A 10,936-nucleotide genomic window follows, 5' to 3' on the forward strand; every position below is an offset into this window, starting at 1 on the left:
CAAAAAGAGGTAATTGATGAAAAAAATGCCCGGTTTGTATGATTGAGAACCCACACTTCATTAATATTGTTCAGGCTACAGTCCACCCAACAGAGCAGATGTCGCAGGCAAATTGCGGGATAAAGTGTATGAAAGAGAAATTGAGCAGTGTGCAAAAGGTCTAGAGGGTAAAATTGTTAACTTGAGTCTTGATGGGTGAAGCAATGTCCACAATGATCCTGTTGTATGTGCTTGTGTGACAACAGAAGAAGGGAATGTCTTCCTTACAGAAACAACTGATACATCAGGAAATCAACACACAGCAGAATACTTACAAGAAGTAGCAGTAAAAGCTAGAACAAACTGTGAAAAAAAATTAAAATGTCTAGTATGCAGTTTGGTCACAGACAATGCTGCAAATGTATGCAAGATGAAAAGAAATTATTTAGAAGAGAGTCCCATGCTAACAACATACGGTTGCAGTGCTCATTTGATGCACCTCCTAGTCAAAGACTTCAGTTCCAAATTGAGAAATCGTTTGGGACCTGAAAAAGCAGGAAAGCTTGTTTTTCTTTTCCAGATTAGGAACAAACAAGAAAATGAAGGTGAAGACGACTGAGTTAGCTGCAGAAGCCAATATTTTAAGTTTCTCATGTTGACGTGGCTGACGATTTAATTTTTGTTTTCTTTTTAAATATTTCATTTAACTATTTTAGTTAAAAAAACAATTTTAACAAAAACAAACCTGAATTTTAAAAAACTTGAATGTTTAACTAAATTCAAAAATTCATATGCTTGTTTTCTTAAAATATTATATGTTTGTTGTTGAAGAAAAAAAATCCAGAATACATAACACTGTTGTTTTAGTTAAACAAAACAATTTAAATGTCTATCTGGTGATGTTCTCCTCCTAATACAGCATGGCAAGAAAATCCTCCAAATACTAATGATTAACCTGTTGAATTGGAGATAGATATTTATGAAGTCACTGGGAGATGAACTGCTTCAATTACCTTTGATAAATGAAATAACCAAACAATCATTCATTTTCTGATATAGCTGTAAAACTAATCTGAAAAGTTTTCAAAATAAATCACTTTAAAAATGTATAGTGTGTACCTTCTAAAAATGAAACCTACATCTATCTCTGAGTTGTGAAGAATATGTATTAAGGTTATAACAACCAACAAGAATGCACTATTATGTAGAAATCCATGATTAAATCGAGTCTTCCTGACTAGTGATTTAAATCAATTTGATCTAAATCCAATCCACCCTGGTTATAACTATTTTTAAAAGTGTTAAATAATTCAGAAAAGTGAAAATAACTTAAAATCATGCAGTATAGCCTATTATATAAAATAATAAGGTATAAATGGTGAGTTTTAGATCTTTTAGTGACAAGGCCAAAGACTTTTGTGCTGATTTTCCACATACATTTCCATAAAAATTAAACCTCAAAAGATTTTAAAAGCTGCATGGATAGAATAGACAAATAGACTATAAAATGTACCTTTACAGAGTCCAGTTCTGCACACACTTGCTCCCTTCATGCTTATAATTGCTTGTACACCACTACCTCGATATAACGCGACCCGATATAACACGAATTCGGATATAACGCGGTAAAGCAGTGCTCCGGGGAGGCGGGGCTGCGCACTCCAGTGGATCAAAGCAAGTTCAATATAACACGGTTTCACCTATAATGCGGTAAGATTTTTTGGCTCCCGAGGACAGCGTTATATCGAGGTAGAGGTGTAGTTCCATTTAAGTCATTACAACTATGCAGGAGAATGTCTGCAGGAGCAGTCCCTTAATAGCATTTTTAGATGTTTTTCTCAAGAGATAATTGTAACACAGAATGGAAAATACTAGTTTGGTAGTAACCCAATACTATATTCCTATACAGTACTTACATTCTTGCTTAAAGGTAAAATATTCTGTGAGGTGTCTACATTCATGGTTGCCTCTCAAAAGAAATAATGTATTTGGATACAGAATCTTCAAGACCCATAAGTACAGCACACACTGTTGAAAAACAAAGGTATCCAATGATAAAACAAATTAATTTACAATAATTTTTATAGAAAGGATGCTAACAACAGAAACACTGTCCCCTTATGAAGTAAAAGAACATTAACAATGGCTTCAAACATGTGCCACTCAAGGTACTATTTCAAATATTGACAGTGAGGATCATTTCATAACATTACTCTCCTGATTCAGATGACAAATTCAGCATCTGAATTATGCAAGCAAGTTTTTACTTTCCTCAAAAAACAGTTAAAAACAAGCCTCAGGAAAAACATGTACTTCATTGGATGTTCACTGATAAAAAGATACTGACATTTAGTTTATCTGTGGAGACATCTATTGTTCATATAATCTGACCTCAAAGTAAAGATTCTAGAGATTATTTGGCAGAGTAACGGAGAGAGTTTTGTTGCTGTTTTTTGGTAAAAACTGAAGCAATGACACACAAAAAAATTTGTTTAAACCAGGTATATCTAGAACACCTAGAGATTATTTTTCCCTTTTTATTTTTAAAAACAATTTGTTAATAAACATTAGTGATTTAGCAAAGTTGGAATTAATTCTTATTCAATGATCAGACTTGGTATACGGTGAAATCACAGTAATGAGCTTTATTTTACCACTACTGCAATTACAGGACGAAACATACCGTATATACTCATTCATTAGCCCGTTTGTTTATAAGCCGACCCCCCAAAATGGATAGGTAAAAACAGCAAAAACTGTATGACCCTTTCATAAGCCGACCCTATATTTCAGGGGGTGGAAAACTTTGGCTCCCGGCCCGTCAGGGTAAGCCGCTGGCGGGTTGGGACGTTTTGTTTACTTGGAGCGTCTGCAGGCATGGAGCCCCTCAGCTCCCTGTGGCCGCAGTTCGCCGTTCCCAGCCAATGGGAGCTGCGGGAAGAGGGGCTCCATGCCTGCAGATGCTCCAGGTAAACAAAACGACAGTGTATTAGATATTCAATTCAATGATTCCATAGAGCAGGGGTCGGCAGCCTTTCAGAAGTGGTGTGCCAAGTCTTCATTTATTCGCAGTAATTTAAGGTTTCGCGTGCCAGTAATACATTTTACATTTACAGGGGATGGCGGATGAAACCCGACTGGCAGCAGGCTGAGCGGACCGGCGGCTGGGACCCCAGGCTGGCAGCGCGCTGAACGGCTCAGCCTGCTGCCGGTCTGGGGTTCCGTCCATCCAGGCCGGCAGCGGGCTGTGTGAGGCCGGCGGCGGGGACACCAGGCTGGCAGCAGCGTGCCACAGTAAATCAGCTCGTGTGTCATAGATTGCCGACCCCTGCCAGAGAGTTTAAAATCATCAAATTTTGGTGTATACCCTTTTATAAGCCGACCCCCACTCTTTGATGCGTCACTTTTTTTACCAAAAATATTCGGCTTATGAATGAGTATATACGGTACTCCCCCTATTTTCAGAAGACTATCTGGGGGGAAAACTCCCTTAATTTAAGATCCATTACTACCTGAGACAAGAACACTGACAATCTGGGGCTTACAGTTTGTTTATTATTCTAATGCACTTTTTAGATTGAGCATAGAGGAAAAAATAAATTTCAAACTACACCAACCTGATTCAGAGGTTATTTTTATTTGATTTTTTTCTTTTAAAGACTAACAAGTCTAAATCTATCATTCGCTCTATTCTCTTATTTAAAAAAAACAAAACTGTTTTTGGGGGGAATAGCAAGCGTGTATTCACACAAAAAAGGATACTTCAAATTTTTTTAAAAGGTACATTTACTGCGAAAGATATCCCAAAATACTTTTTAACATAAAGAAAGACCCCAAAGATTAATTCAAATATCTGACAGCAAAACAATCCTTAACAAAAAGATGTATATTAAACAAATTCTTCACATTTTTTAAAAACTACCTGCCAGTCTTTCAATATTTCCATAGCTATAAGTTGTTCTACTGTATTTCAAAGAATATTAACACTTTATTAATGCTTCCCAGCCTGCAGTCCAGTCTGCTGACAGTTTGTAACAAAGGAAGTACTAATCAACAGATAAGGATAAAGGCTAAAGACTTTTACAAATTTAAAAAGTAAATATTATTCACTAAGTAAATTTGTACATTAAATGAGCAAACAAATATTGGTAAGAGAAGAGACTGGCAAAATGGTAGCTTCCTTTTGATTCTTTAGTCATTCATATGCATTTAGGAGTTATTTAAACAAGCCATTGGAAATTTGCACTTTAATGTCAATTCATGCAGTAGTAAAAATACATTTGCCTTTACAGCAGACAGTATGTATAAAACCAAAAAAATCCCTTTCAATAACACACAATTGTTGTAGCAGTACCTTTGCTGCACTGACATTTGTTTTAAAATAAGTGAGGGGTGGCCCAGTGTGACCCACAAAACTCTTAATGGCACCTTATTTTTAATATGGAAGTGCAGTACAGACAATTTACAGGTCAACTTCATCTTGATCCAATAGCTTGGACTACCTTCATGCTGGAACCATTAATTTCCACAGGACTCGCCCTTCGATATTAAAAGTTAGGGCATCTGTCTATACTGTATAAAATGGTTCCTGTCTTAGTGTTATTGCAGCACTGAAATAGGCTAGATGGATAGAAAGCTGGCTAGATTGTCGGGCTCCACGGGTAGTGATCAACGGCTCGATCTCTAGTTGGCAGTCGGTGTCAAGCAGAGTGCCCCAAGGGTTAGTCCTGGGGCCGGTTTTGTTCAAGATCTTTATTAATGATCTGGATGATGGGATTAATTGCACCCTCAGCAAATTCGCAGAGGACACTAAGCTGGGGGGAGAGGTAGATATGCTGGAGGGTAGGGATAGGGTCCAGAGTGACCTAGACAAATTGGAGGATTGGGCCAAAAGAGATCTGATGAGGTTCAACAAGGACAAGTGCAGAGTCTTGCACTTAGGAAGGAAGAATCCCATGCACTGGTACAGGCTGGGGACTGACTGGCTAAGCAGCAGTTCTGCAGAAAAGGACCTGGGGATTACAGTGGACGAGAAGTTGGATATGAGTCAGCAGTGTGCCCTTGTTGCCAAGAACGCCAACGGCATATTGGGCTGTATTAGTAGGAACAATTGCCAGCAGATTGAGGGAAGTGATTATTCCCCTCTATTTGACACTGATAGGGTTGGGGGGGGGGAGGGATAGCTTAGTGGTTTGAGCACTGGCCTGCTAAACCCAGGGTTGTGAGTTCAACTCTTGAGGGGGCCATTTAGGGATCTGGAGCAAAAATCTGTCTGGGGATTGGTCCTGCTTTGAGCAGGGGGTTGGACTAGATGACCTTCTGAGGTCCCTTCCAACCCTGATATTCTATAATTCTATATACTGATGAGGCCACACCTGGAGTACTGCGTCCAGTTTTGGGCCCCCCACTACAGAAGGCATGTGGACAACTGGAGAGAGTCCAGCGGAGGGCAACAAAAATTATGAGGGGGCTGGGGCACATGACCTATGAGGAGAGGCTGAGGGAACTTGGCTTGTTTAGTCTGCAAAAGAGAAGAGAGAGAGGGGATTTGATAGCAGCCTTCAACTACCTGAGGGGGGATTCCAAAGAGGATGGAGCTTGGCTGTTCTCAGTGGTGGCAGATGACAGAACAAGAAGCAATGGTCTCAAGTTGCAGTGGGGGAGGTCTAGGTTGGATATTAGGAAACACTATTTCAATAGGAACGTGGTGAAGCACTGGAATGGGTTACCTCGGCAGGTGGTGTAATCTCCATCCTTAGAGGTTTTTAAAGCCCAGCTTGACAAAGCCTTGGCTGGGATGATTTAGTTGGTATTGGTCCTGCTTTGAGCAGGGGATTGGACTAGATGACCTCCTGAGGTCTCTTCCAACCCTAATCTTCTAAGATTCTAAGGACTATGAATCCCTGCTCTAGACTAAGGTTTTACTTTAACTCTGGAAAGAATTACTGAAATACACATGCTTCAGAATGAACTGTTTGAGAATAGGTCTCTGAGCACAAAATTAAAATAAAGACCAAGCATTTTTCTATCAGGGACTGAACATTTTATTTACCAAATATTACAGACACAACAAGCTAAGAGATTTAAAAGTGATCAAAAACATAATTTTAAAAAGGCCCAGGTCAAACTGGATATAAGCTGTTGGATAACCAAACAAAGACTACAGCAGGAATTTCAGAGGTGGAGGTGATTTTAATATACTTTTCCATCCTTTGCATAGGTCCACAAAACATAGCCCTCCCATGCTCTTGCAGCAATCCCGCTCCAGTCAAATACCAAACTATGAACTGTGCTGATCCATTAGTAGCCACTCTGTACAGCAATGAAGCAGGCAAGTCATTCTATGGGAAAAAGGCAAGTCTTTTTATGAACTATTGAATGTTTTTTTAAAGTTTATACTGGCTAGTATGCATATTATTAAAAAGCATATTATTAAAAAGAAAAAAAGTCCCCACTGCCTGCGGGGATAAAATGAGTCTGCTTTTATTAAATACTGAATATAGTCCCATCTCCAAAGCATTTCATTGCTCTTGTGGTTGTAAAGCTTGAATAAGGTCCAATATTTTAAGATACATTGTTTCCAGATGTTCTGCAAGGATGCAAATACAGCCTTCACCTCTGTCAAGAACAGTGTTTACACTATAAGCAGAAGCATTTCTGTAATCAACCAAAACAGGTCATGAAGATTCAAGGAATGCTGTGGGGAGTGTCTTTCATTTTAACTTTTCTTTATATGTTGATTTCTGAGGCATCACTGCATTATCTTTTGCTTATCACACCTAACAACGCAAAACAGCTCTGTGCACACACCTGAATGGTACACATATGCATACTGCTCCTGAAACATTACAATTTTAAAACACTACAAAATAGCATGCATCATGCCCTAGCATAGGACTACTTAAAAAGCGATGCAAACAAATATATTTACAACTTAATTTGTGTCAAACTTTTTTTTTTTACATTAACTTTAAATTTTAAAGACACTGTCAAGTTAAACTCTAAATTTAATCTACCATCCAACTCTTTCTGGACCAATTCTCCAACGGTTCCAAACTCCTGGACCAATGAAACTTGAGAGAATTTCAGAATCAACAGGATACATACAACATACTTAGTGCCCCTGGCTATATGTTAATAGAGCAGCATACATTGTGAATGCTACAGATGCCCTATAGTCCATCCTCTGCAAAGATGGCTATGGGAAGGCGGGGAAATCAGTAGGGCTGGTGGTTCCAAAAGGGCAGGCTGAGGCACTAGTCAATATCTCTTGGTCAACAGGTCTTTGGGATGGTATGAAGCATAGCAAGGAAGAATTCACATCCAGAGGTCAGAAGAACTGTGTATTTTACAAGAAGATAAAAAATGTTTTCTTACAGTAAGGTTTAGGACAGAACAAATTAATGTATGCAGTTACCTCTATACTAAAATAACCTCTGTCTACATAGTCACCAAGGAAGAGGTATCTTGTATTAGCTGGTGATCCTCCAACTTCAAACAGCTTCATTAGATCGAAGAACTGGCCATGAATATCACCACACACTGAAACAAAAATACTGTTTAAATACTGTCTCTTATTTATGGAAAAAATGACATTTATAAACTAACTTCAGAGACACAACATATTTTCCTAAAGAAAGGTTCATTCTTCTTGGCTGGTAAACAATAAAACATGTTGATTTACAACTAAATATAGCCTTTACACTAAATTTGGTATTTTTTTGCTAACAAGTAGGACACGCTATATCTAGACTGTTCTCAGTGGTACCTGATGACAGAACAAGGAGTAATAGTCTCAAGTTGCAGTTGGGGAGGTTTAGGTTGGATATTAGGAAAAACTTTTTCACTAGGAGGATGGTGAAGCACTGAAATGGGTTACCTAGGGAGGTGGTGGAATCTCCTTCCTTAGAGGTTTTTAAGGTCAGGCTTGACAAAGCCCTGGCTGGGATGCTTTAGTTGGGAATTGGTCCTGCTTTGAGCAGCAGGTTGGACTAGATGACCTCCTGAGGTCCCTTCCAACCCTGATATTCTATGATTCTATGATCTAGACACATTTATTTACGCATTTATATAGTTTAACATACATTTATTCAAATTCTTAATTTTCAGTTATTTAAAAAAACTGTGAATGACATTTCTTTATTTACTAGAGGATTAATTTTTTACATATGTCAAACTGCATTGGGATGGAAATTAGAATTTAATTAAATATGCACAATTATTTTTATAGTTCAAAAAAGTTTATCACAACATATTTTACATGTAAAACTAACTGATTTTTTAAACAAAGGAAGTTTTACCAGCAATTAGTGAATTGAACTGATTATTTCTGGTCAGCAAGTTTGTCAAGATTTCAGAACTCATCTCCTCCTACTTCATTTTTATTGATAGCTTGGGAGAGGAAGACAAGCTCTCCTGCTTTTTTCAATTCCCAATTGGTTTCTCAACTCTGAATGAGCTATTCATTGAAGTGAACCAGTTGAATAAATTGAAATGAAGACAGTATTCTCTCTACACCTGCAGAAGAGGTGACTGCTATCAAAAGCTGGTTTAACAATTTAACAAACTGTGGTTTCAAGTATTTAGTCAATGACTTCCACCAGTTCAGTGGTTTGACTTTCTTGAAGACTTTGGCAGCAAACATGTACTACTAAATTATTTTTTAAATTCAACTGTAATGATTTTAATAGATAAATTTAGACCTAAACATAGGTTAAATTGAATTTGAAATTATGAATAGGTTTATTTTTAAAAGAAAAATGTATTTAAATTTAAACGTTTAAAATATCTGGAAAAAAATCCCATAAATAATCAATTTGTATTCACTCTGAATGGCAGCTATATATTTATTTACAATATTTTCTATCTGGTTATTTGTGTCTTTAAAAATAAAAAAAGTTAAAAAGATTAAAGTAGCATCTTTATGCAAGTCAAATGTGGTCTGTGACTGGTCAGAACCTGAAAACATTACAGTATCTTTTCAAAACCAAAAGCCATTTCAACTTTCCAACTGGATCAGGTCCTATCTATTGTACTAAATAATACACAACAATTTTATCAGGTTGGTCTTAACTTGTTTGAGTTAAGACTACCAAGAGATCATCACATTTCACATGAAAACTTGGATTCTTAGGGCAAAACAATCATGAATATTCCTCATTCACAACTCCTGTTCAAAATATTTGTTTCAGCAAATGGATGCTCTAGCACCATCCCACAAATTTTAGACTGCAATTCCAATCTTCTCTTTGAAGCTCATTTTTCTCTTCTGGATTATTACATCTTTTAGTAACATTTATTATTGTTACAATGATTACAAAAACTGCTTTGCCTGTTGACATTGTATTAACAGTCCTACTGCTTTTCCCAAACATGTTTTATTCCTTCCTTTCTTCCACATCATTTTTTGATGCAACATTATGTCGAGTACTCAAGGAGAGTTATACAAAAGCAGTTCTGAGGGAAAGTTCAATATGATTGTTATGATAAAGATATCTTTACATTTATTTTCCCCCCAAGAAAAGGCCTTCTAATGAAAATGATGTGAAATTTTTACTTTAAGCATCAAAGAAATAAACTAAAAGTATTACCTGTAATTGGGGCTTCAACTTCTATCATAGTTTTCTCTCTTCGTAGAATTGCAGCACCCTCATTGATGATTCTAAGTGCAATTTCTTCATCTACCCGACCTTCTTTTACTAAGTGGTTCTTCAAAATGTCAACCCTAGGTTTTCCATCTATATCAAACACTTCTTCAGATGTCAAGTGATGTGTTGGTGGAAAAGGGACAGCTAAAATGTAAAGAGGTGAGGAATATCAATATTAGTAACAATTAGTTTCTTTAAAAATACACTGGATGTAAACAGAGCAGAATTGAACTATACTGATTAGCTGCCATGCAAAGTGGGATAACATTTACCAAATGTGTTTTTTAAATTTACACATTTTGAAGATATCACCGTGACACAGTGGGATATGTCTGCATCAAATTATTAATTCAGTTATGTACTATCTATGGAAATACCGGACACTGTAACTGCACAAGTCTGGACATGCCCAGACAGCAGCAGTGCCTGAGAAAGCTTTTTGACACTTCACTGAAGGACTATCCCTAAACCATCAGACAGCAATGTGAGGACATCAATTTAGATTATGTCAATTACTGACCCACCCCCATGGAGCAATGGTCTCTCTACACAGGGGCCCACAAAAACAGACAAGCATGACTGGTGAGGCTGAAGCTTCTCAACATGACAGAACGTCAAAGAGATGGAGGACTAATTTAGGAGCAGGATCCTGACACCTGACCATCCCCACACAAGGATGTAAGGAGCACACATTAGGAAGGGCAAAAAAGAATTTGAAGAACAGCTAGCCAAAGATTCAAAAAGTAATAGCAAAAAATTTTTTAAGTACATCAGAAGCAGGAAGCCTGCTTCACAACCAGTGGGGCCACTGACCGATCAAGATGCTAAAGGAGCACTCAAGGACGATAAGGCCATTGCAGAAAAATTAAATGAATTCTTTGCATTGGTCTTCAAGGCTGAGGATGTGAGGGAGAGTCCCAAACCTGAGCCATTCTTTTTAGGTGACAAATCTGAGGAACTGTACTAGATTGAGGTGTCAGAGGAGGTTGTGGAACAAATTGATAAACTAATCAGTAATAAGTCACCAGGATCACACAGTAGTCATACAAGAGTTCTGAAGGAACTCAAATGTAAAATTACAGAACTACTAACTGTGGGATGTAACCTATAGTTTAAATCAGCTTCTGTACCAGATGACTGGAGAGTACCTTATGTGACACCAATTTTTTTAAAAAAGGATCCAGAGGTGATGCCAGCAATTACAGGCCAGTAAGCCTAACTTAAGTACCGGGCAAATTGGTTGAAACTATAATAAAGAACAAAATTACACTTGTCTACAATTTTTGAGAAGTCGTCTGCTTCAGAGATAA

At 37.5% G+C, this 10,936-nt stretch overlaps 1 protein-coding gene across 4 annotated transcripts in view; it reads right to left on the reverse strand.

The window, feature by feature from the left end:
* Positions 1-10,936, reverse strand: part of PPP3CB (protein phosphatase 3 catalytic subunit beta) — a 112,864-nt gene that overhangs the window by 80,886 nt on the left and 21,042 nt on the right. For all 4 annotated transcript variants that reach the window (XR_003370095.2, XR_002909150.1, XM_024218764.1 and 1 more), the window contains exons 2-4: positions 9,570-9,770; positions 7,397-7,521; positions 1,896-2,007 (exon numbers count right to left, since the gene is read on the reverse strand). Coding sequence is in view for 2 of the 4 variants with exons in the window: in XM_024218764.1 (XP_024074532.1) it covers positions 1,896-2,007; positions 7,397-7,521; positions 9,570-9,770 (438 nt within the window). In the remaining 2 variants the exon portion in view is untranslated. The remainder of the gene's footprint in view (positions 1-1,895; positions 2,008-7,396; positions 7,522-9,569; positions 9,771-10,936) is intronic.

This window comes from Terrapene carolina, unplaced genomic scaffold (assembly GCF_002925995.2).
Source record: "Terrapene carolina triunguis isolate 2854851 unplaced genomic scaffold, T_m_triunguis-2.0 Scaffold310, whole genome shotgun sequence".
NCBI lineage: Eukaryota > Metazoa > Chordata > Testudines > Emydidae > Terrapene > Terrapene triunguis.